Here is a 24,490-nt window from a genome sequence, read left to right on the forward strand (position 1 = left end):
CTTATCACCCACCACAAGGGGCTAAATTAGGGAGGAAAGAAGTATTTTATTTCCAGCAGCTTAGGAGACAGACAACAGTCAGAACGGTATAGAATGATACACTGTTATACTGATTAGGAAAAGCAACACATTTGAATCAGTACAGCTCAGACAAGTGTAGTTGCCATGGATACATTTTAATAATTGCTGAGAGGGGCTGGCATCATCATAATTGTTATGACTCTAGATGAAAACTCGTCTACGTCTAGGGGCTGTAGAGGAGTTGCAACAAAAGGTAGTACACCGAAGTTATTGTAGGAATTAAACAACAACAGGCCACAAGCCAACTAATATACAGGTATTTATTTGCTCAGGGCAAGCACAAACATAAGACACATGCCAAGGAGAAAAGGGTGCCAAAGCAAAGAAATCATAAACAAAAGTGATGTCCTAAACTAGTGCAATAGTAGACTATGCTAAAATGCTATGCTACGCTAGACTAATACATACATGGGGTGGCACCCACTCCTAACCTGGTGAATTGTAACAGAGGTGAGCCTACGTGGTGGAAATGTAAACCCATGGGTCTCTTACCTATTCACCTTACCTCTATGGCATACAAACAACAGAGACAAACTATGAGAAAATAAGTAAACAATGACTTCAACCTAACAAAAGAAAACACAATGTAAACTAATACGTATGTGATTCGAACAAACAAGGCAATAGCGAGTCGACGGCAAACACAAGACTACAATGAAACGGGTCAACTCTCGAGGGGAAGACAGGCAGAGCTTTTAAAGGAAACGGACTGCCCTCTGACTGGACAGGAACAGATGAGTGATGGGGACGAATGGCCAATTGCTGACAGACACCTGAATGTAGAATGACAGAGTAAGGGAGAAACAGAAGGAAACACAAAACACAACAAGGACACGCACACATGTAGGAGTGGGAACGTAACAATAATCACAATCATTGGTGTTACATTTGCACACATCCCCATTCCAGGATTTGGTCGTCATAGTGTGAAAAGCAGGGACTCAAGGGTTTGTCTTAAGACAAGCCACAAAGCCTCTCGCTGACTTCCCACAGCTTCTTGGCCACTGCGTCGTCTTTGGCTTTGGACCTCAGATCCTGCACAGCACTGCGGGAGAAGTAACGTCCGCTCAGGGGCTCGATGCCCTCCTGGAGGGCACAGTGGAGGGTGGTCTGGGCACCAGATACAGGGTCCACAAAGAAAAGTACTAAGAGCGGTGCCATCAACATCTTCCACCAGAAGCTGCTATGCCTCCCAATCTCTGTCTTGATTTCTCCTGTGTGAAAAAAAGCGATATGGATAAAGTTTATTGCACAATACCTTACAGCATGCCACAGTGACATGTACATCTGTAAGTACTTGTAAGTAAAAATAGTTATGAGATAAATGTATGTGATCTTTGTCTAAAGCTCCAACATCACTGGAACCATCATTACTCTAAGTGAAACAGATGTCAAATTGTCAACACACATCACTGTCTCTTCAAATACCTGATGTTAACCAGCTGCGCTATCGAAAAAGCTAGCTATTTGACAGTGCAGGTGGGGGTGAGTGAGTATACCATTTCAACTCGGTTACATAAGCGGTGCTAGAATACTGACCTGGGTGCAGGCTGTAGCAGGTAACATTTGTACCCTGCAGTATTTTGGCAAGCTCATGCGTGAAGAGAACATTGCACAACTTGCTATGAGAGTACTTCCTGAGCAAATCCAAGTTTGAGTTTCCCACATCCAGGTCTTTGTGAGAACTCAGGAGGCTGAAATCGATGTGGCCAAGCTCATGAGCTTTCGAGGAGACGGTCACCACTCTGCTTGGACCACTCTCCTTTAGGCGGTCCAGCAGCAGCAGGGTTAGCAGGAAGTGGCCCAAATGATTGACTCCAAAGATCATTCCTACGCCATCTGCTGTCTCACCACCAAGTAAAATCCCTGCACCAAGAGGATCAATGCTTTGAAACTAAATATGAACAGTTGCATTCTTACATAGTTAACAGATAAGAAACAGCAAAAGTCAGCAATATAATATGTCTAGAAAAAAATGCTTTGAGAAGATGAGAGATATAACTACAATTTCCAGACAAACATAATATTTAAGACTATAACACAGTATCACATACAAATCATTGAGAAGAGCAATACATGACCAAAAAGCACTATTATAGGTTATGCATATAAGCTTAGAACACAGAAAAACTGGGCTCACCTGCATTGTTGATGAGAATATCTAGTCTGGGTTCAGACTTCAGGAAGGTCTCAGCAAAGAAACGCACAGACTGCAGGCTTGCCAGGTCTAGCTGCATGAACACAATCTCATTGTTTCCAGTCTCCTGGGAGAGAGTATAAGTACACCAGACAGATTAAAATCATTGCACTGTACCCTTTAACCGAGTAATCTCATGCAAGAGAATTATACTCATTAATAAAGTAACCATAGCCTCACTATTGTCTGAGGTAGCCTTCATGTGGAAAACACTTGGGGTAAACATGCTGAGTTTCTGTTCACAACCCACTATTCCCTAGATCTGCAAGGAAGGGGAGCAAGAAAGTAGTGGATCAATCTTTTATTCCATCAGATTGACTAGGTTGACTTTTCACCATTTTGCTAATTGCTATCCACTACTTTCAGATGTACACACGTGTCTATAGCAGGACTATGGTATCCCTGAATATACAGTGTAAAATATAGGCCAATGTACTTTTATGGTCTCTATGCATCAGGAGGGACCATGCAACTAGTCCCACTCTGTCTATCATACCATGAAACATTTTAAGTGGCTTGCTGATAGTCTCCTTCTTGTTTTACCCTTTTGATGTCACTTATGGCAGCATCTGCCCTCAGTTTATCTCGGCAGGCCATTATGACCCTCGCTCCTCTCTTGGCCAGATCTAATGCAGTTGTCTTTCCGATGCCAGTGTTGGCCCCTGGAAGGCAGAAAACAGAAAAATTAAGTGGCGTCCCACACTGGCATACCATGTTATGCAAGGTCCGTGGTTGGATTCCGGCCATCGACATATCCTACAAGTCATCGCCCCCCTTTCTCCCACCCACCCACCCTTTCTGTCAATCTCTCTCTCCAATAAAGCAGAAATGCCCTAAAAATGTTCTTTGGGATACACCCGTGAAGAGAATTGGGTTTATCATCGACGACACAGATGTCATTGACTTTTATTCTATTTTTCCCTTGTGGGTTGTCACATAAATATTAGCTTCTGAATGTGAATACACATCATTTTCCAGGAAGGATAGTACACACAAACGACCTGTTTGTGGTTAAGGCTACCGTCGTAATGCCTAAATCAACTCCATGTTAAACTACGAGTTTGACTTGGCTTGCCTGACAGCGATAACGTCGTGTAACAAGTGTAGCCCAAGTAGCTTGTAAAACATGTTACATTTTTTATTTAAATATTGTATTTATTTATGCGCTTATCGTTATTCATTTTTAGCTCACTGTCACGTGTTAACTTAGTTACCTTTAGTCCACATAAATATTGCATTACGACGGTAGCCGTATACCATCAAGCCACAACCCACACGGCTCATAACCAGAGGGAAAAAATCTCTGCCACAACTCACCAGTGACGATCACTGTTTTTCCATGCAATTGGACAAGGCTTTTGCATCTTGGTTGTTTGAGAACATGAATAATTAGTACATAAACCCCGACGACTCCAGCCCCGACAAGCAGCAATGTCAACATGACGGAGACCTTTTTCAATCTGCTTGATGTTCGACAGCTGAAATGATACACTATTTGCGACCTTTCACCCAAGTGTGGAGTCGTGCAAGTGGGTGGGTACAGCCACCTTGTGGTTACTGATAGCAGACACTTCGCAGAGTCCAAAGGCCTCTCGGAATCGGAGATGAACATCTTGAGGCACTACTGATATGCGTGTTTATTATATGGCTCATAACCTTGCGTGAAAATGGCCTACAAAATCCCAATGCTGTTGAAACACAGACACACACACACACGTTCTTAAAAATATGTATTATTTACATTGTTATGACAGACAAAAAGAAACGTCAGTTTCTTTGTATTTACAGAGTACATGAAAATGTGTATTCGGATTTGTTCTAAAACAGACACTATTTACAGTTGACTACAGTATTGAAAAAACAGGACTAACAACACTTTTGAAAACTACTGCACAGAATTCACAAAGCACTGTACAGATTTAAAAGGCCAAAATGGCCAAAAATGTTAGGACCTTGCCTATATGGAATCCTATGCTTCCCTTGTTCAATGTTGAAAAAGGATTCTTTATCATGCATGATTGATTCATATTTTGTGTGTGTGTGTGTGTGCACAGCCATGTATACAGCATGGATGTGTACACACATTTCAATAGATACCTGTAGTGCAAAAGTAGCAAAACAAACATCTGAACATGACTACATTTTCAAATACAGTACATCAACTAAAATGACCAGGAGCAAATACTGTAAGTTTCATTTACAGAGGGGGAAAAAAGGCATGTTTATGCTATTATTACTGGCACAAAATATGACAAGTTCTACTACTTTACAAGTATGATGGAGACCTGTCTGGTGGTGACAAAAAGTTGCTCTTTTTTCTTTCTTTTTTTCAACAAAGTATCCCTTTTAAAGGCAAAATCCAAATGCTTCCATAAAGTTTTGCATTTACAACAAAGAAAAAATATAATGTTTATGTGCAACTTGCCCAAAAATCTGAGCCTGAAAAATACTTCATTTCATGCAAATGTATGAACATCAAAAAAAAAAAAAAAAAAAAAGTTTATTTTCTTTTTAATACAAGTCCAGCTGCGGAAGCTGATTCTTGTTGCTGGGGGTGCAGGAGGCTAAGGGACAGGATTGGGGTGAAGAAGCACTGGCACGTAGAGCTGGGTGGTGTGTTTGTCTGAGGGCGCTGCTCCCTCTTGGCTCTGGGTGCTGGCAGTGGAGGTGTTGGGTTGGGTTGGTGTCTCCTCTTTGACCTGCTTACAGGCAAACTCTGTAATACTGAAGACAAACTGCATGCAGCCCAGCTTGATGAGGCTGCCGTGGTGGAGCAGGGCGGTGCCCTCCCAGCCTGCCCCGCTGCCCCCGATCAGACTGGAGCTGCTGGCTCTGCAGTCGCAGGGGCTGGGAGGCGTCCCCTGAGACTGGCTCATCATAACCTCCCCAAGCACCATCGACTCCCCCGCCCCCGCCCCTTCCTCTTCCTGCTTCCTCCTCTTGCAGCGCTCTGTGGGTTACAAACACATTAGACACACATTTAGATCTTAAGTAGACACAGACATGACATGCGTCAGGGCAAAGTAATTCCTAAAACGATAAAGGTTTGTGCAGAAGGGAACTGGCAAGGCTGTTGGTTCATAAACCACTGGGCCATGTTGGTCGAGACCATGTCGAAACCAGGTCATGATTGATGAGGTCCGGAGCACTCACTGATAATGTTCTGCACTTTGGACACCAGGCTGCTGGAGGGGCTGGGGCCCGTCTTTTCAGAGAAGTCACACGAGTACAGCACGTTGTCCACCGTGGTCCCATGTTCACTGTAGTTGAGCAACTCGTACTGCTTTGTGTTCTGGCGGAGGCAAGAGCAGTGACAGAAGTATGCTGTTACAGGGAGCAGCCACAAAGACAGACAGTAGGAGAAGGCAATGACAAATTCATCAAATATCTGAAAAGCAGTAAATACCTCTGCCAGTACTGCCAATAGTATACAAACAACAACAATCCATCTAAAAACCAAGAGCATGTTTCAATGTGATATGTGACCCTCTCACCTCGTCATAAAAGATGCAGGCATGTTTTCCAGACACATAATTACAATGACCATAGTTTGTAAGGCACACATCCATGTCAGCACCTGCAAACAACAAGACACGTCAACAAAATGCGGTGGTGGTGGTGGGGATTAGAAAAGACTAATGTGTAATGTGTATGTGGGAGCGAATCTTACCAGTTCCTATGTGCAAGCTTCTATAGCACATACTGACAGCTCCTCCTTTCCCCGTCAGTGGATAAAACACAGCCCTGGCCTTGATATCCTTGTTTTGTGCTAAGAAGACAAACACACACAGACAAACAAAGCTCAATATTCTAAGGCATCTCACACAACAAAGTCCACAGCAGGGAAGAAGCAGACAAACCACAGGCAGATGAAGGTGGGTTAGAAAACATGGAAGGCACGTTCAAAGAGAGAGAAGGAAGGCGGAGTAGAGATCAAAAGGGATTGGGTAGAGTCAGTGGGGGAAGGGGTGCAGCAGGGAACACAAGGTGTTCATCTTGATGAAGAGGGGATTCTGACCTTCAACGTGCTGCTGGGTTTGTGGCACAGGGGGTAGACTGATACAGCTGCTCTGTGGTGGAGGAGGAGGAGGAGTAGGAGGAGTAGGAGGGGCTTTAGGCCCAAAGAGCTGTTGGATCCTCTGCCAGGCCAGGAGCTTGATGAACTTGTCATCCAGATTGCTCATCTGAATCTCTGTCAACACATTTTTTTGTGTGCAAAAGTTTACATACATTAGGTGAAACAACTTTTGAACCTCCCTTTTAATCAAAATTTTCCTGTAAAGCACATTGTATTGCATGTGTGTATGTAATGTACAAAGCATAAATGTAATTATGTTTTCAAAGTCAAGTCTGACTGATTCAAAAAAGATGACTCCGCTGTCTATAGTCCCGGAGGGGGTCAGACTTACCACCATTCCCGTCTGCCAATGCCTTCAGGCGGCTGGACAGGTCTCCCACGGCAGAGGACAGAGAGCTAGGAAGCTGAGGGGCACTCCTGGGGGGCACAGCATCCACACTCACCTTTCCATCTGCGCGCGCACACGCACACACACACACACACACACACACACACACACGTTAGCCTCTATCCAACCAACCACTATCATCAGTGATCCTAACTCACATCCCATGCAGCCTCACCTGTGGAAGGAGTGGTGGAGCCCAGTTTGGCTGGGCCTCTGATCAGGTGAGGTGCTCTGGGTGGGGTGGGGGCATGGGTCCCAGCAGGGCTGCTACTGGTCAGAGCAGGGGCCTGCCCCTGGCCCTCTGCGCCTGGGGAGGCCCTGCAAGGTGGACAGGGGGCTCCAGGGTCTGATTTAATGAGAGTTGTGGATGAGGATGCTGCTGTCCCTGCACAAGATCTTAACAGGGTGTTCTCAGTCTTTACCACAGCTCCACCGGTGTGGTTGGGTAACTCCGTGGCGGAGGTTGCTGGTGTCTGAGGATGGGGGATATTGGGACTGCAGGGGTCTTTCAGTCTGACCTCCTCCTGCCTGCAGGCCTCTGGACTCCCATTGGTCCTTGCCAGCTGTTCCAGAGGACCGTTACTGGGCCCACAGTTTTGACAAGAGTTCTCTGTACACAAGCTACACTTCCCTTCCTGGGAAGAATTCAGTGCAGGAGCCCCCTGGTGGCAAGTAGCTGCACTGTCGGGTTTAGGTTCAGAGGCTGGCGAGTATGTCCTGTTCGAAGTGCATACAGTACTGCTCTCCTCCGCTGTGACGCAGGGTTTGATGTCCGCCTTATCCGTTTGCTCCGAGTCCCACTCAGTAGATGCCGCTTGTTTGGCAGACAGATGTCTCACGATGCTACACTGAAGTGTTATGACGTCTCGTAGCCACTACAAGACAACAAAGGAAAACAAATATGAGAGGTTGCATTTATGAAAGGTAAAGCTTGTCTCGTGTTTTTAGGGCTTTGCTGCCCTGTGTGGCCACACCGAATGTAAATGTGTTACATTTTCTAACGGCGGCAACTAGGTGCATAACGTATAAACGGTACCAAAAAGGCCAGTGCTCGACACCAGATTATAGAAAGTGTTTTGTTTCGGCCAAAACAGCCCTCTCCACTGACCTCATTCCTTGTCCTCTAGTGATTTATCATAGCACTATTTCCAAGCCCAAATATACACGCTGGACCTTTGACCTTTATTGTGTAACATTATTGGAGGACTCTGCAGTCGGTCCTACCTCCTGCTGCTCGTCCTCGCTGGTTAAGTGCTGAGAGGGTGAAAGGTGCTGGTGAGGGCTGCCGTTACAGATCAGCTCCCCGTTGCGGATCCCAGCGGGGGCCATCATGGCTGGGGGAGACTTGTACTGGGACTTGATAGCATCAGGGACCTGTCAAGAGAAACACGCGTCGCCTTGTATGTCATCTAGAGTCACATGATAAGAAAGGGAGGAAATGCTGCTTTCACACACCAGTGTCAAGTCAGGCTTTATTTAAAAGTGCATTTTTCAGAGCCTCAATATCAGATCTAAACAAAAACAAGGGTTACAAAATACAGTAAGGACAAAACAAACAGCGGCTCAGTTGGTAGAGCATGGCGCTAACAATGCTTAGGTTGGGGCTTCGATTCCCGCTGGGACCATATATACAGAAAAATGTATAAACTCACTGCAATTTGGATAAAAGTGTCAGCTAAATGGCCTATTATTATTATATTACATATTATTACAATGGCGGGGAGGGGGCATATGTTGAGGGAAGACGAGACAGAACAGATGGGTCCAGGACTGGAACCAGTAGGCGTTCTGAAACGAGAGGCCTCACCTTCAGAGTCCTCTTCATGTGTGTGTGGGCTCCTCTGCGGACAGGGGGGTGCAGACGATGCACCCGCTGCAGGAAGTCCACCTTGACGGCGTGCTGGGACATCCTGTCCTGAAACTGGTCAAACAGCTGACAGCGACTGCTCAACGTCAGGTTCCTCTGCTTCAACTAAAAGTGGAGTGTGGGGGGGGGGTTGCATGTTAAAAAGGTGCCTTTAGAATCATGTCACTTCGAGAAAGAATCAGAAGACCATAAATAAGCAGGCTATGCTACCCATGCTTTATCATCTTACCACCATATGCTCTATGTGATTGGGGCACATCCATTTGCCCACTGGCATGGCAGTAAGAGGGGGGTCCAAACAGTCCATGTGGAACAGGAGGGGGCAATAGTCACACTGGATTAATGGTGCCAACCTGCAGCTCCTGCAACAAACACAAGGAGGGTTGATATGAAACATGGAACAATTTCAAATCAGTTCAAGACACGTGGAGGCTGGAAGGCAGGGCGAGGGGCGACTGGATTGGACTGGAATCCTGGCAAGCTGTCTGTGGCAGGCTCATCGCTCCAGAAATATAAAATATGCTGAGGGGGATCGTTTGGATTCCCCAGTCGCTCTCACCATGTGGTTCTGCATTCTGTGGTGGTCTTAACATAGCCAAGGCCCGGGTGGTAGCCAACACAAACACTAGGGGGCATCGTACTACACCACTTCAGAACGTCTCTTTAAACACGTCGAGAACTTTCAAAACCCTCCCATATAAAAAAATATTTAAAAAATGGGGCAATCAGGCATTTGTTGAAAACGGCTCTGTTCAGCAACCCTGACCAATATAACTGGTGTTCAGATCCTCATGACCCAATTACTGGATGAGAACAGTACTGTCTGCAAAAAGATAATGTAATGGTGGCGTTATACTAGAGTAAATCGTTGCTCAAAACCCACAGACGATTTTCTCTCTAATAATAATAATAATACCCTTTTGCCATTCAGAAAGGTCTCCAAACAAAAAAAGACATGTGCAGAGCAGGATGATACTGAATGCAAAACACTGTTTCAATGGGGCGCCTGCCTCATCTATGCCATGTTCTCTGAAAGATGATAGCCTTAGCCTGCATAATGTTTCCTCTCCCACTGTCAATCTGAGACTACTATTTTCCAAGTAATTATGGCTCCTCTTTCCACAGGCAATTTGAGTCCTATAATGGTCTCCACCGATTGCTCTCTTGAATGCTTCACTTAGCCTTGCCGGAGAAGATGGCTCGGCATTCAAAGGAATAAATGGCATATTGTGTAGTTTCATTGTGAACCATGCAATTATTTCAAATTGTCTATGCATTTTTCATACGTTTGTAAACAGCTGTAAAACAGTGTGTGATCCGAATGTAATTCGACGTTATTTTTGACCTACGCCAGGGTAGTGTTAACATGTAATGTTTTTTTTTAAGATTTCAACAACGAAAGGTCTTGATGCGTCATTGTCATTGCAACCCATGGCCTGGCTGTTCCTACCTGCCACATGGATAGCAGACCTTCACCGGCAGGGGGACCAGCCCGTTGTGGTCCCGCTCATGATGCGCTCGCTTCACGTTCTTTCCTGTCATCTCATCTCTTCTCCTCTTTTTACTGGTTCCTTGGGGGGGGGGGGGGGGGGCACAGACATAATACAAATTAACGGGTAAAAAAAACAAAAAAACCCACATGGAACAGAAAATAAACTAGGAGGAAAAGCTGAGGCATAAAAGAGACCGCAAGAATTTGTTCCAATGATGCATCGTCACTGATCGAGATGCACGCTCAGCATTTGTTCAAGTCTTACCGCTTTGATGGACCTTTAATGTGTGACAACGAAACAGTTTAGCTTATCCAAGACACGCTTCCATTGGAAAGTCCCTTCTGTTTAAACAATAAGGCACGAGAGGCTGTGCTTTATTGTGAATAGTCACAGCTGAGGGCCGTTGTTAGGCAACCCCTCAGCTGTGACTTTATTCACGATAAAGCACAGTCTTGAGTGCTTTATTGCTTTTTGGTTACAAAACAAAACAGGGAACTGTGACAAGAAAACAACCGTAAGTATCTATTTTGTGATCGTTTGTGGTGTTTTCTGCCCTGCACTCAGAAATATAGTTCTGAAAACGGCCACTGTTGTCAAGGTAACGTGACAAACACATCTTCGTAATTCGAGTGTTTGCGCAGGGATATTACTGCGACATAGGGTAAACGGGTAAACCACGTCATAGCTGTTACTTAATCTGGCAATAAAGCTCGGCCAATCACAATGTTTGTTAGGATGGAACCATTGTATAACGGGAAACAATGGCTTGCTCTGCACGACGCCACGCTTGCATGAATAATGTAAAAGGAGCTTTAAGGGGCAGACCTGGAAGGGAGGTTGTGCAGGTGAGTTCGTTGGGGAGCTGGAACTGTGTGGGGTTCCTCTCCATGGCAGCAGCGATTAAAAGGTCAAAGGGCCTCTTGAGGTGTGGGGTGGAGCTCTCGGTCTCCGAGCCCTGGGCATCGTCCTCTACGTCGAGCATGTCATCATCCATGTCATTCTGCTCCGAGGGCGTGGGGGTGTCCGTGGAGGCGTTGGATGTGGGAGTGTTGGGCCGGCTGCTGGGCCTCCTCTCCAGGAGCCGCACCTGTGCCACCGCAGCCCTCAGCCCAGTGCCGACCGCTGCCGTGGGGTCCAGCCGCAGAGTGCCCGGGGCCAGGTCCAGCTCCGCCGCCGCAGGGGAGGGAGACTGTTTAGACAGCTGGCGCTCCAGTAGACCGTTAATCTGCTCCTTCTTCTGCTCCCGCTTCTAGAACACAAGAGGAAAAGCATAATAACATTCTGACCCTTTTCTCTCTCTCTCTCTCTGCTTGACACTCTAGAACACCTAACTGTTCAGATGAAAGAAACTCTCAACAACAAGACACTGGACAAACCAAAGACTCCTACGTTCAGGATTTACCTGAGAGAACTGACTCACCTTCTTGCGAACATTGCAGCGATGACACATCCAGTCTCCAGGGGGCAGCATCTCCTTACTCAGGGGTGGATTGCTGCCGGTTCGACACAAAACAGAATTAGGGTTGACACACTATGACAGGGCACTCAAGGTTAATTGTAGTCTAAGGAAACAATCTTTCAGTTTGGTGCAGTCTTTGAACTTTACATTGTGTGGCAAGTGTGCGCTAGAAAATGTAATGGATGAATTGAAAATGTGCAAATAACCTATAACATTTGAACGTCCTGCATTTTGTCCTACAAGCCTCAAGCTCTTGCAGTAAACCTGCTGCTACTGGGAAAGTCAGCGGTCCAAATGAGTTACACTCCTGCAAAATCTCCGATAACCTGCACAAATCCTTTCAGCTCCTTTTTAGTGGTAAAAGAAAGTAACAAAATAAAATAAAATAAAAGTAAAAACTAACAATAAGAAAGCATGCTGACCAGAAAGGGACTTGAGACCCAGGAATGAGAGATGCATTAATCAGTAGTATCTACGGAGGGAGAAAAAAAAAAAGAAGGATCTCTTTTCTTCTACCAAGTGAAAAACAAGTTTTGCAAGTCACCCACATATTCTAAATAAATGCTGCTCACCAACTATTTATCAATACTAATGCCACTCAAATACCATCTACAAGTTCAAGAGGTATGGCAAACATCCACTGCGCTACATTGAAATGAACAGGAAAATGCTTGAGCCTGAAGTTGATGAAAAACAGGTGAGAGCAAATGAATCTAAGAGCTTCTTTGGCAGAGTGCCCAAACTCCCTGGGCACAGTCTCTGAATTCTGTGGCAAAAGTATGCACTGCATCAATTGTAAAGGCTGCCAGTCCAACACTAATATGGATTCATTCAAGCTTTCCAAGAAACACAAAAGACTGCTGTGGTGCAAAAGAGGACCACCAGAATAAATACTTTCCTCAGCAAAATCCTTCATGATCTGTGACACTAATGTGGCAATAGCTTAAATGCAATCTTAGAATAAGTCTTCACAATGGAGGGGGGGTGGGGGGCTCGTGACCTCCTTCCACCAACAGCCATGATACACGGTTCCCAGCAGCAGACGGTTAATGATTATTCATACATGGTCAGTACACAACTAGGTTTCCCTAACTCCTCTTAGGGAAGAAAGTAGGTAGCTTAAATTTAAAAAAAAAAAAATCTGTTTTGCATAGATGGCTGTCTCTCATGGGACTGCTTTTGCTTTGCATGTTGGTAGCAACCGCAGCAGAAACAGACGCTGTAAATTAAATCATATTTGTTCATAGGCATACCAGCACTGTAAATGAAAGGCTGCGGGACAATGGTCACAACAGAGCAGGTCGCCTCCCTCTCGGCAACTGTCACAGGTGTCGTGGTTGGTGGCTCTTCCTGTTCTTCGGGCATTTTTGTCAGGCTTTCGACTTCTTTTTTCGCCATCTTCAGACTTGGGGGGAGCCAGCAATGCTTGGATTTGCTACAAAGTATCAGAGAGAGAGAGAGAGAGAGAGAAATCATGCAATGTGAAATGCAACATATGGCTATATTAGAGGTAAAGGCAGTTAGATAAGATAGCCACATAACCTATCAAATGTACCAATACAACGTAACATTAGTTATAGTCCAACTTGTAGCCACATTTGATACTGCAGCTACAGTATGGCGTCCATTGTGGATATCTACAATGGTCCCACTGCAACCATTTGGCTAGTTAGTTAGCTAGCAAGCATATGCAAGAGATCTCAAACCTTTTGGAGGCTATTATTCCAGTAAGAACTGTTGTGTAAATGAGCTTGCCCTTATGTCTGACCCCCCACAAATACAAGACCTTTGTTACAAGATACTTGATACATTTTAGGTAATATTGGCAGTCAGCCCTTTCTGGCCCTGAGAGCTGCTGTAGCTAAGCTAACCTAAGCTACACTATGAATCTGTACTGTAGCCATGTTAGTTCAGTGCCTGCTTTGCTGATACTGTGTAAGATACATGTTGTGTGTCCAATGTGGCATAAGCTAGCTAGCACACTGTATGCAACAATACGGGATTTACCTGCATAAGACCACCAGAGGTGTCAAGATCATAGACAATCGTTGGGGTCTCCATTTTATCCCACATTCAAACAGCCTGGTGCGGAGAAAGCTGTCAGCTCCTCGTTTCCAAAACGAATTCTTTCAAACAAGCAGTGGCTCTGTGTGACAGGTGATATCCGCACTGTCAGCTTCCAAAAACAACAACAAAAACACTGTCTTGACACAACATACAAGTTCTATTGTTTTGGTACGTCTTTTTGTGAAGACAATAATGTTTCCCAGTGCAGGGATAAGTGTCAGCTAGCGTAACTAGCTAGCTAGCTAGATTCAATGCAATGCCTCCCAGTTCAAAGACGACAAGGAGTCCTTTCTTCACAGGAAATCCCCCCTTGGCTTGATTAGACTTGAATCGTTTTTTCTCCACGCTGTCCCAACCGTATAATTCAAAACGCCTAAAATGTATAACTCCTCTTGTTGCCGAATCAGAGAAAATATATGATGGAAAAAGCAAAGCTATTCAGCGTTTGGCCTAACTGAGGCCTAGCCTTGTACATGGAGGTGCTTGTCCCTGCGCCTGTGGTTGTAGCTGGTAACGTCAACGTTAGCTATGATGCTGAAAGAGGCATATCTGTTTTCTTCCATTATTGAATAATGTGAAAATAATCAAATCCCCCGATCAAATCTCACATACCTGACATAAAATGGCAAGTAGTCGGAGGTTGAATATCTGGGAAAAACAACACCGAAATCGGAGCTTCTTATTGTTGTTATGATGCTAAGCATCAGCCCTACAACACAGCTAGCTGGCTAGCTATCTTCCTCTCCATGGAGTTGGCGCTAATTTGGGTAAAGCGACGTCTGAGCATGCGCAGTGCGACTCCTCTCTTGGTAGGGGCCAATGAGAATGAATCCTCCCTCCTCTTTCTGTGTCACGCACCTCAACTATGAAATGATAAGACAAAGCTAATGGACAATGAATGAAAGACGAACTCCCAGTAAACAGATATCTTGCAAACTTTATTTTTGGGATTACATTTGATTGATGTACCAGTCCCCAAAGAAGATTTATGAACGAACTCAAATCCAAGGTGCAATTTTTTATACTTGTGGACAACTTAATTTCACATTCAAATTCACAATGATAGTTCTGAAAGTCAATTACCTTATCAATTTCAATATAATTTAATCTGACTCTTGGGGAATATTTCACAGTAATGCTGTTTTTTTTGTTGTTTTTTTCAGATCAGAGTAATAAAATATACACCCACCTACAACTTCTGAATTTACAATTGTTGAGCAGTCATCATTTATATACTAACTCAAAGGTTATGACCTAATGGACTATACATAACATAACAATGATACCAAGTGAGAACATTTAAACATTTATTGAGACATAACATAAGCAAACAAAAAAAAAAGCATTTTAAAAAAGCTACCATAACTTTGCCAACTCAGTTTGGAGGAAAATGGATAGACATTTTCTGTTTTACAAACAGGACACCCAAATATATCTGATATCTGCCCAATGATGTCAACACAGATCATAAGCAAGCCATATGCAGTTCAATTCCTCCTTATCATTAGGACAGTAGGACAGGCCTAACAGGCATGGAGTAGTAAACAGTGGCCCATGAGAATTCTGATTCATTTGATTAATGTAAAGGCCACCACACAAAACAGCAACTTCATTTAGGCCTACAGTGTCTTGACTGTTATGGCCTTTTGTCATTGGATTGTTGCATATGTGACACTCAGAATGCACACAGCACAACCGAGAGAACACTGTCGGAATGTTGACATTGTTTAGTGGAGTATTAACCCGTACAACGGTGTGATGTCATGTATAATGTTGTGTTTAACACACCAGAATGTCACTTAACAAAACCATGAGTAATATGACACAAAAACACCATTTTGGTTATGCAGTCAGCATCAAGACATCCTCATATTGGGACGGGCAGTTTATTTACAAAGTGATATTGAAAATGAAAACCTATACAGACATTTCAAAGTGCCAATATGAAGATTGGTAGAATTGTAATGACAAAAGAAAAATATTTGCTTTTAGGTACTCAGAATGTGTGATGTGTAAACATCCAAATAATTTGTGTCTTTGTGTTTTTTTCATGTACTGCATACAAATCAAGACCATTGCTAAGTGATTAGCATTACATTCGTTCTTCTCATTTCTCTTGTAAAATTTCAAAATTATAACCAGTTAGATAAAAATGGACCCCTTCCCCCAATTATGAAATAAAAAAATGCATAAGCACTAAGGAAAGGCCATCAGCAGTTAAACAACTACAAAAATAACACCATGTTGATCCACCATATTTGAAGTTCTGGTAGTGGTCCTCTGGAAAAGACAGATTTTTACAAATGCCCACAAAAAGGAGGGAATGGAGAGGAGGAGAGAAGGGGAAGTACCAGCTGAAATCATCGTAGGGAAGATGATAGGTGCAGAGAGGGTTCCAAAAGGCAAAGCTTGAATTATCCTTGCTGAAAGGTCTCTAAATGGACACCTCATAATCTCTTTTATTCTGTGAAGACCAAACAAACACACACTCATCAAAAGTAGAACATGGACAAAGCTACTGTATATTATTATCTGAGAAATGTTTAGGTTGAGGGTGAGACTTTACAAACTCCTCCCTGTCTACAAATGAGTAATACCGCATGATCCATTGTTGTCATTGTCATATTGTCATAATAATCGTGTGGTTTACATGCTACTGAAGGTAAGGAATATGAAAACATGAAAAAAGACGGAATGTGTCACAAACATGATCAATGGGTAGAACTGAATCACTGACACAAGAATGCAGACTGAAATAAAAAAGAACAACATGATTGGAACAAAAATCTTTAATTTATATTGTTTTGAACTGACTGACAAAAGTAAACACAAGTGAAGCATGAAGTAGACAAGACATCAGTGCATTGAAGCTTCACAATTCATTGATCTTTGCTATTACTGTTTGAACTTCCATGGCTGTAATACTGTTATTATTCTCTTTTGTTATTTGTATTTACTGTTCTTCCTGCATCTATGTATGAAATATGCTATGTAAATAAAGTTGATTTGATTTGACTGCTCCCTACATTCATCAACAACAGTGATACGCTATAGGTTAGAGAGAGAGAGAAAGAGAGATAGAGAGACAGACAGACAGAGAGAGAGAGGGAGGGAGAGAGAGGGAGACAGACAGAGAGAGAGAGAGGGAGAGAGAGAGAGAGAGGGAGACAGACAGAGAGAGAGAGAGGGAGAGAGAGAGAGAGAGAGAGAGAGAGAGGGAGAGAGAGAGAGAGAGAGAGAGAGAGAGAGAGAGAGAGAGAGAGGGAGAGAGAGAGAGAGAGAGAGAGAGAGGGAGAGAGAGAGAGAGAGAGAGAGAGAATCCTCAAACGACAAAGAGAGAGTGATAACTGGCTGGGAGAGGTACTGCTGACAACCCCTATGGATGCAGTCATGATGTCAGGTGACTGAGTGAAGTGTACTCTCTAGGATGGACAACCCCTATGGATGCAGTCATGATGTCAGGTGACTGAGTGAAGTGTACTCTCTAGGATGGACAATCGCCATCTGAAGGACGCCTCACCTCATTGTTCCTCTGCAGCACGGCCGAGGAGGGACAGACAGACAGTCATTAGTAATCAGAGACAGTTTTCCGGGGCTGGCGGGAAGAGGAGGAGAGGGTAGAGTATGGACCGTCACAAGGGAGTCCAGAACATGACAAATACCTTGCCTTATACACTATCTGTGTATACATTCCAGTTTTCAGTTGAATTCTCGTTTGCCCAAGACAAGGTTGAATGCATCACATCACGACAACACTGTAACAGCGTAGATGATTCCACAACACAATGATAGACGTCTAGGGGGCATTATGCTCCATCATACTGTATTTCACAACATGTCCAACACACACATTATATAAAACATAACACAACACATATGAACGCACACATAAAATGTACACAAAATTATGTGATAGATATATAGATATACTGTATGAATGATGTATGGACAATTCACAACCCTAAGTTGCTTTCAGGTGTCTGGGACTGGGTGTTTTTAATAAGTGCTCTGTTAAAGTTTCAAAAGTGCAACACAAAAAAGTAAGATCTGTAAAATACTATAATACTGCTTCTATTATTGCACATTCTCATTTGCGATGCAATCAAATAACTCTTGATGATTGTCTATTGAGTCACAAACAAAAAAAAAGGGTCTCTCAACTCTCACTATCAAAAAATGATGTACTAAACTATCAAGACCCAATACACAGGGTAGCTTTCTATCACAGGTCAATGGGGGTGAGTGTAACTGCTACTGTATGTGTTGAACCTTCGTTTCCACAATGATCTGTCACATTCATCCTCTCTCCAGGAACACAATCAGAGGCAATGCAGGCTGAGCAATTTCCTATGTCTATTTCTATTAAGTGCAAAATTAGCACTCAACCGTCCCGCAGTCAAACACAAATGTAAACATGTTTCTGTTGCTGTTCCATTCAACTTTCTCTCGAATTGTAAACAAACTTTTTTCGGGGTTCAAAATGGAGGGTTCAAACGTTTAGAAGGCTTTGAGAGCCAGCCAGTTGGTGAAGGACTGTCAAGTCTACATTCACCACTAGACTTCAATTTGAAAGCCTCATAGCTGTGCGTCTGGATGAGACATGGGCGATGAGGTGAAGAGTACCCTCTGCTGGTTAAACATGAGATGACAGGCAGGCAGGCAGGCAGGCAGGCAGGCAGACAGCTGGATGGAGATGAATCAGGACAAGACAATGGTGTTCTGGGAGTCCACGTCTCGCAGATGCATAACATCCGTACTTACTCCAGTCTCATAGATTGCATTGTTAAAGGCTGACTCCTCTGTCATGTTGTCATATGGTGGCAGGGATGATGTCGGCATTCTGAGGGACTTCCCCTGAAGTCTGGGATGGAACAGTGAGAGAGAGATATGTGTTATCATGCACTGCAGTAGTAGACCAGGGGAGGCTGGTGGAGGGAGAAATCAGAGGACGGGCTCATTGTAAAGCATGGTATACACTTGTGTTTGATACCATTCCTCATTCCATTCCATGCTTTACAATGAGCCCGTCCTCTGATTTCACGTGTGTTTGATACCATTCCCCATTCCTTTCCATGCATTACAATGAGCCCGTCCTCTGATTTCTACCTCCACCAGCCTCCCCTGGAATAGACCCACTCTCTAGAGCAGAGTCTAGTCACAACTGAATTCCACATGTTCGCAACATTTTTCACAATATTGATCCTCTGTTTTTTCACATACTCACTTTGCAAAGTAGATGTAGATCCCAAGGATTACAACTAGGACGACTGCGGCAGGAATCAGAACGGCGATGGCAATGTTGGTCCCCTCCATGCCTCCGTAGTCAGGGCTGGCGACTGAACACACACATGAAACATATTATGGTCAGAATAATTCTATTGGCATTTTAGTGGGATCACCAAAGTTCATACAGTTATATGTACTTATGTACTTACCATCCAGTTATATGCTTATATACTTACCATCCAGTTATATACTTATATACAGTTATATATACTTACCATCCAGCCTGTGCTCATTTTGGGCCTGAGATGCATGTGCTATAAAAGATGAAAAAAAAGAATTGTGATGAGCAACAGCTATACATTAACAGCTATACATTAACAGCTATACATTAACAGCTATACATTAAGAGCTATACATTAGCAGCTATACATTAACAGCTATACATTAACAGCTATACATTAACAGCTATACATTAACAGCTGAATGAATCCATTTTTGTTTTTCAATCTCTTTTTGTTGTAAAAAAAACAACAACAATTAGACACAGATAAAAAAAAAAGTTCCATGAAGCCTTACACTTCATGGAACTGAGCCATATCATATCATATTATATCATATTATTTGTTTATATTTGTATTTGTATTTGTATTTGTATTTGTATTATTATTATTATTATTATTATTATTATTATTATTATTATTATTATTATTAGTAGTAGTAGTAGTAGTAGTACTAGTAGTAGTAGTAGTATTTTTGCCCTGGGGAGTCTACTGTACCTCTGCAGGCAGGGGGGCTGCCGCTCCACTGTGATGGGTGTCCAGGGACACAGCGGATGGTGGGCTCCCCCTGCAGCTCATAGCCCGTGCGGCAGGAGAAGGTGAGGCTCTCCCCTGCCTGGTAGAAAGCCTTCTCTGAGCTCTGCACACTGGTGGAGGGGGCCCCCGGGTTTCTGCAGGGCTCGTATCTCTCCGCTGCACACAGCAGGACACACAGACAGAGAGGATGTCACTGTGGGCGCTGCTCCTCTACTCTGGAGCACGTCTCCTAGACAGGACAGGACAGTCCCCTTCTCACATTCCTCATGTCAACACGTCAGTCCTCACAGCAGCAACTTCACATGGGCTGCTCCCAGGAATTGTTTGCATTCTATGGAAAAGTAATGATGTTTGACACCAGCAGAGTCGGCTAACAAAAGGCACATGAGGTCCGCGCCCTGACAGCCAGTCATTGTCCGACCCCGGGCTCAGTCTCTCCCTGTGTGGTAATTTACCTGGGATTGTTTCCAGCGTCTATAATTACTTTGCAACAATGAAGAGTCAGGGTGTATCATTGTTCTGTTTGAACAGCAGGGGACAGCTCTTATTACATAAGCCATATTGATTCTGCACCTGTTCTCTCCGGATGAAAAGAAAAACACTCTCAGTTTACTTTTCATCCTCGAGTTGCTCCGGTGTTAATTGGGTATGCATGCTGTGTCACGCATCATCTCCCCACTCGATAGATCATCCTCCAAACAAGGCCACCTTTTATCTGTGCGAGCTCGACAGCTGAGAGGTCTTCAATGTAAGTGGAAGGTTGGTGGAGATTACAGAAAGGAAGTCAGAGTGCCTTCAGGCTACATCTTTACAGTTGGCACTGAGAGCATCCGATCTCATCCGATCTCATCCGATCTCATCCGATCTCATCCGATCTCATCCCCTGAGGTATTAACGTTTCCTCTCCATCTCCCAAGCACTGTGAGTAGCCCTGTCCAATGATTTCATTACGAGTGTGGAGAGTCAGTCGCACACACACACAAACACAATGACATTTGGTGGTGTTTGTCTTCACAGTATAATCCTGTCCTGCCCTGAGTGAAAGAGTCGAGCTCACCCATCCATGACCTTGCACACTGCCATTTCCGAGATTGTCCCCTTAATTGTCCCATTCCCCATAATATTTAATGATAAAAGTCTTCAGTAAACATTTTAGGTTCAAATAATTTGTCTTAGACAACGTTTGAAACAAGCTTTGCGGTCTAGGTGCGGAGTGCTCCCTATTGATTTATCAAGTCTCCCATCCTCCTCAATTTTCACCAGCCTCCACTGATCTCCACTGAAGGTCCCATGTCCCCCTAGAGTTCTCTGCCAAGATAGAGAGCGTTAAATGGACTCCTTGAAATACACAGATGATTGTTACTAAGAGCCCTACTTTGGTTCAATAAAAACAAAACAAAACGTTTCTGAGTGTTTGTTTGTCTGTACGTGTGTGTGTGTGTGTGTGTGTGTGTGTGTGTGTGTGTGTGTGTGTGTGTGTGCCTGCCTGCCTACCTGTGTGAGTGCCTGTGTGTGTGTGTGTGTGCCTGCCTGTGTGAGTGCCTGTGTGTGTGCCTGTGTGAGTGCCTGTGTGCGTGCGTGCGTGTGTGGGGTGGACCAGAAACAGCTCTGTCACTTACGGATACACTTGGGCAGCCTCTCGCTCCACTTGGGGTTGGCTGAGTCTCGGGTGTAGCAGGTGAGCAGGCCGCTGCCTGATAAGGAGTAGCCCTTGTTACAGATATACTGCACAGTTGAGGCCACGGTGAAGCGTGACCCGGTGACCACCCTCCGACTGTGCTCCACGTTCCCAGGATCCGGACACGTCATCACTGATCACACAGGCAGGGTAACACAGGAAAATGGATGAACAGAGGATGCATCAAACACAGCAAACACACACACACACACACACACACACACACACACACACACACACACACACACACACACACACACACACACACACATACACAAACGCACACAGACACACACACAAATGCACAGACAGACACACACACAAATGCACAGACACACACACACGCACTATCTTCCAATGATCACACCACGCCTTATCTTCAGTCACTCAATCAATAGAGATCCAGTCCCATCCAATCCCACTGTGGAGGATACTTCCACCATCAGCCATCAAGCTCATTAAAAAAAGAACAGAGCTGGATATTGAATGCATCCAGCTGTAGCAGCACACAGCCCAGGAGACAACAGGAGATAAGCCCCGGGTCTGCTCTCTGAACATATGGATCAGAGATAGGTCAGAGGTTGTTAAGCACACCGAGACCAAGTACACAGAGCCACTGACTGCTGCCTCCATGTTATACACTAGAGGATAAAGGTCCAACTTCAAATCTAATACGCAACATTTGAATTCTGCGGCTGGAGATACACTGGTTTGGCTTTTATCTGTAACCCATTTTGGCAATATGTCATTATGTCGGGAAATGGAAAGGAAAATGTTCATATTGCTTGAAGGACAGCGCAATTCATTCAACACTTCAAAAGCTGCGCAACACGTTTTCTGGCCTGTAGGTGGCAGTTTAACCCTCTGAGTTTTGATGTTGCTCAGCAGAACCCCCACACAGATCAGAAACAGATTTCAGAAAGTCATGATTGCGTTCACCCTTGTGGTTTTAAAAACGCTATCGTCAATGCTCTGGCGTCACGTTGTGTCTCTGGTTACATGTTGCATAGCAACAATTGCTATGGTCTACAGTCGTTGTAAAACCATATGACGCCAAAGACAGGCTGCCAGATGTTGCACTTTGCTGTGGGTTTAATGCTCAATTATTATAGAATATATCCATGTGTTTTCCATCTTGTCTCTGTATTGTTGAATAAACAATTAAGATAATAAGACTAAAACCCAACAGAAATAATATAATTATTAGTATTATTAGTAGATAGAAGATGATCCTATGGGTATCATTTTGTCTTGGTATCATGGTTGGAGCGTCGTGGTTCTAATAGTTACTTAATGGGACTTTCCCAGCTCACCTTTCTCACAGCTGGGCACGTCCCCGCTCCACGTCAGGTCCCATTGGCACATGAGGATTTCGGAGCCCACCACATCGTACCCTGGGTAGCACTGATAGGTGACCACTGTACCATGGATCAGGTCAGGGTGGGACGTACTCTTCCAACCGTTGGTGATCTCTGGCAGCTCGGAGCAGGTGTCGTTCCTGGGGACCTCTGTGTGCGAGGAGCCAGGGTGAGGTGGAGGGGCATGGAGGTTGTGGGGGGAATGAGGGAGGGGTAGGCAGAGAGTTGGTGGTTAGAGGGAGAACAAGGATACAGATCAGCATGGCATGGGAGGAACATTCTCCAAAGGGATTATCCTGGGGCTTTAGAAGTGAACTTTTCATTCAAATTTTGAGATTGCTGTAATCATATAGAATCATCACTCGGAATAGCTTGGGGTTATAGTCAGGAAATAATACACAAACAACACTATGTCTCTCTACTACCAGTATTATACCAAAAAAACAGATGAAAATCATCTGAGTTGAATCCAGCATGACCCTGGACAAGCATAGGGTATCCTGTGGCTCATTCTGCATGTGAATTACGCTCTGGCGGGTGAAAGAGAATGCCATCAATTTGCAGTGATTGCACACTGTGCTGTGTGTCTGGGGGAGGGGAGGGCAGCGGGTGGTGGTTTGATACTGCCCGCTCTGCCCTTTTCTTCTCTGACTGTGGCACAAGCGGATGGGGGGGGGGGGGCACGGTACTCGGCAACTACAGCCGATGTGGAAAAAGCGAAGCACAATAATTGTGTTTTTTGTGGGTGTTTGATGTTCTATAGTCCTATGCACCTGTGTCTGTTCAGAGGGAGAGATAGAGAGAGGACAACAGATAAAGCCCCGCTTTTCATCTTGTATCCTGCCGTCCTCTCTGCACGGAGGTACATTCTATGTGTCATTAATCTCCTTCTCTCGCTGGCTGCTTCCTGCAGCTTCATGTTGGAGGCTTCCTTTTGTGCCAAGGAAAAAGTTATTTCATTATTATTTTTTTTTGGTTCGCCCTGTGTTAGTCAACTCAAAAAGAGCAGTGACAATACTTCATGGACAACCTTGCCACCGAAGCCATTGTGATTCAGAAGAGAGGTCATCTTGTCTACTGTAGCAAGTCATCTTGAGAGAAGAGAAAAAAAGCTTTTTTTAGATGTAAATGGTTTTTCTTTCGTGCTTGCGCTTCAAGACACCAAGACTCACCAAAGAAGTGGACCACAAAGCCGTTGTTGTAGCCGTAGATGTTGGTGGCGGGGTCAGACTGGAACTGGATGGTGACGTCAGCCATGGAGGTGTAGAGCTTGAAACGAGGTCGCGTGCCGCTGTACTGGCCCAGGATGTTGGCGGTGAGGTCGTCACCGTCGTAGAAGGTCAGAAGGTCATTCTTGCCCACGTGGAGACTACAGGAAGAGACATGAGTCACTCACAACACATCCTGCAAAAACAGAAGGGTCTTACTGACCTCACTCTGAATAAATGTTGATCGACCAACTGGCACAGATGAGCAAGACCGTGATGGAGCACAGAGAAAGATAACTTCATTTCTCCCACAATGAATCACTTTGCATGAATTCTGGGACTTTTTTTGTGTCATTTTTCACACACAGACACACACACACACACACACACACACAGACACACACAGACACACACACAGACACACACACACACATACACACACACACACACACACACACACACACACACACACACACACACACACACACACACACACACACACACACACATACACACATACACACACACACACACACACACACACACACACACACACTCATGTTCCTGTCCAAACG

The 24,490-nt window shown here is 44.3% G+C and overlaps 3 protein-coding genes across 3 annotated transcripts in view; all 3 read right to left on the reverse strand.

The window, feature by feature from the left end:
- Nucleotides 1-327: 327 nt before the first annotated feature.
- On the reverse strand, nucleotides 328-3,760 carry dhrs13a.1 (dehydrogenase/reductase (SDR family) member 13a, tandem duplicate 1). The gene is made up of 5 exons (XM_083665380.1): nucleotides 3,596-3,760; nucleotides 2,822-2,940; nucleotides 2,222-2,345; nucleotides 1,621-1,947; nucleotides 328-1,295 (listed from the first exon to the last, which is right to left on the reverse strand). The coding sequence occupies exons 1-5, from the start codon at nucleotides 3,717-3,719 to the stop codon at nucleotides 1,036-1,038; spliced, it is 954 nt and encodes a 317-aa protein (XP_083521506.1). The 5' UTR covers nucleotides 3,720-3,760; the 3' UTR covers nucleotides 328-1,035.
- A 989-nt stretch (nucleotides 3,761-4,749) lies between these two features.
- Nucleotides 4,750-14,349, reverse strand: phf12a (PHD finger protein 12a). The gene is made up of 15 exons (XM_083697366.1): nucleotides 13,571-14,349; nucleotides 12,817-12,998; nucleotides 11,525-11,597; nucleotides 10,930-11,353; nucleotides 10,062-10,182; nucleotides 8,841-8,973; nucleotides 8,552-8,716; nucleotides 7,969-8,118; nucleotides 6,920-7,619; nucleotides 6,688-6,807; nucleotides 6,297-6,470; nucleotides 5,949-6,047; nucleotides 5,773-5,855; nucleotides 5,432-5,570; nucleotides 4,750-5,228 (listed from the first exon to the last, which is right to left on the reverse strand). Exons 1-15 carry the CDS (start codon nucleotides 13,634-13,636, stop codon nucleotides 4,843-4,845), a joined length of 3,015 nt encoding a protein of 1,004 aa, XP_083553492.1. The 5' UTR covers nucleotides 13,637-14,349; the 3' UTR covers nucleotides 4,750-4,842.
- Nucleotides 14,350-17,925: 3,576 nt separating this feature from the next.
- LOC310815792 (seizure protein 6-like) overlaps nucleotides 17,926-24,490 on the reverse strand; it is a gene marked incomplete at its 5' end in the record, with an annotated part of 99,814 nt that continues 93,249 nt past the window's right edge. Inside the window, 7 exons of the mRNA XM_083685715.1 lie at nucleotides 17,926-18,491; nucleotides 18,855-18,966; nucleotides 19,132-19,170; nucleotides 19,633-19,827; nucleotides 21,291-21,482; nucleotides 22,663-22,857; nucleotides 23,880-24,076. Coding sequence (XP_083541841.1) covers nucleotides 18,329-18,491; nucleotides 18,855-18,966; nucleotides 19,132-19,170; nucleotides 19,633-19,827; nucleotides 21,291-21,482; nucleotides 22,663-22,857; nucleotides 23,880-24,076 — 1,093 coding nt within the window. The 3' untranslated portion in view covers nucleotides 17,926-18,328. The remainder of the gene's footprint in view (nucleotides 18,492-18,854; nucleotides 18,967-19,131; nucleotides 19,171-19,632; nucleotides 19,828-21,290; nucleotides 21,483-22,662; nucleotides 22,858-23,879; nucleotides 24,077-24,490) is intronic.

Source organism: Argentina silus, assembly GCF_951799395.1.
Source record: "Argentina silus genome assembly, chromosome: 2".
NCBI lineage: Eukaryota > Metazoa > Chordata > Actinopteri > Argentiniformes > Argentinidae > Argentina > Argentina silus.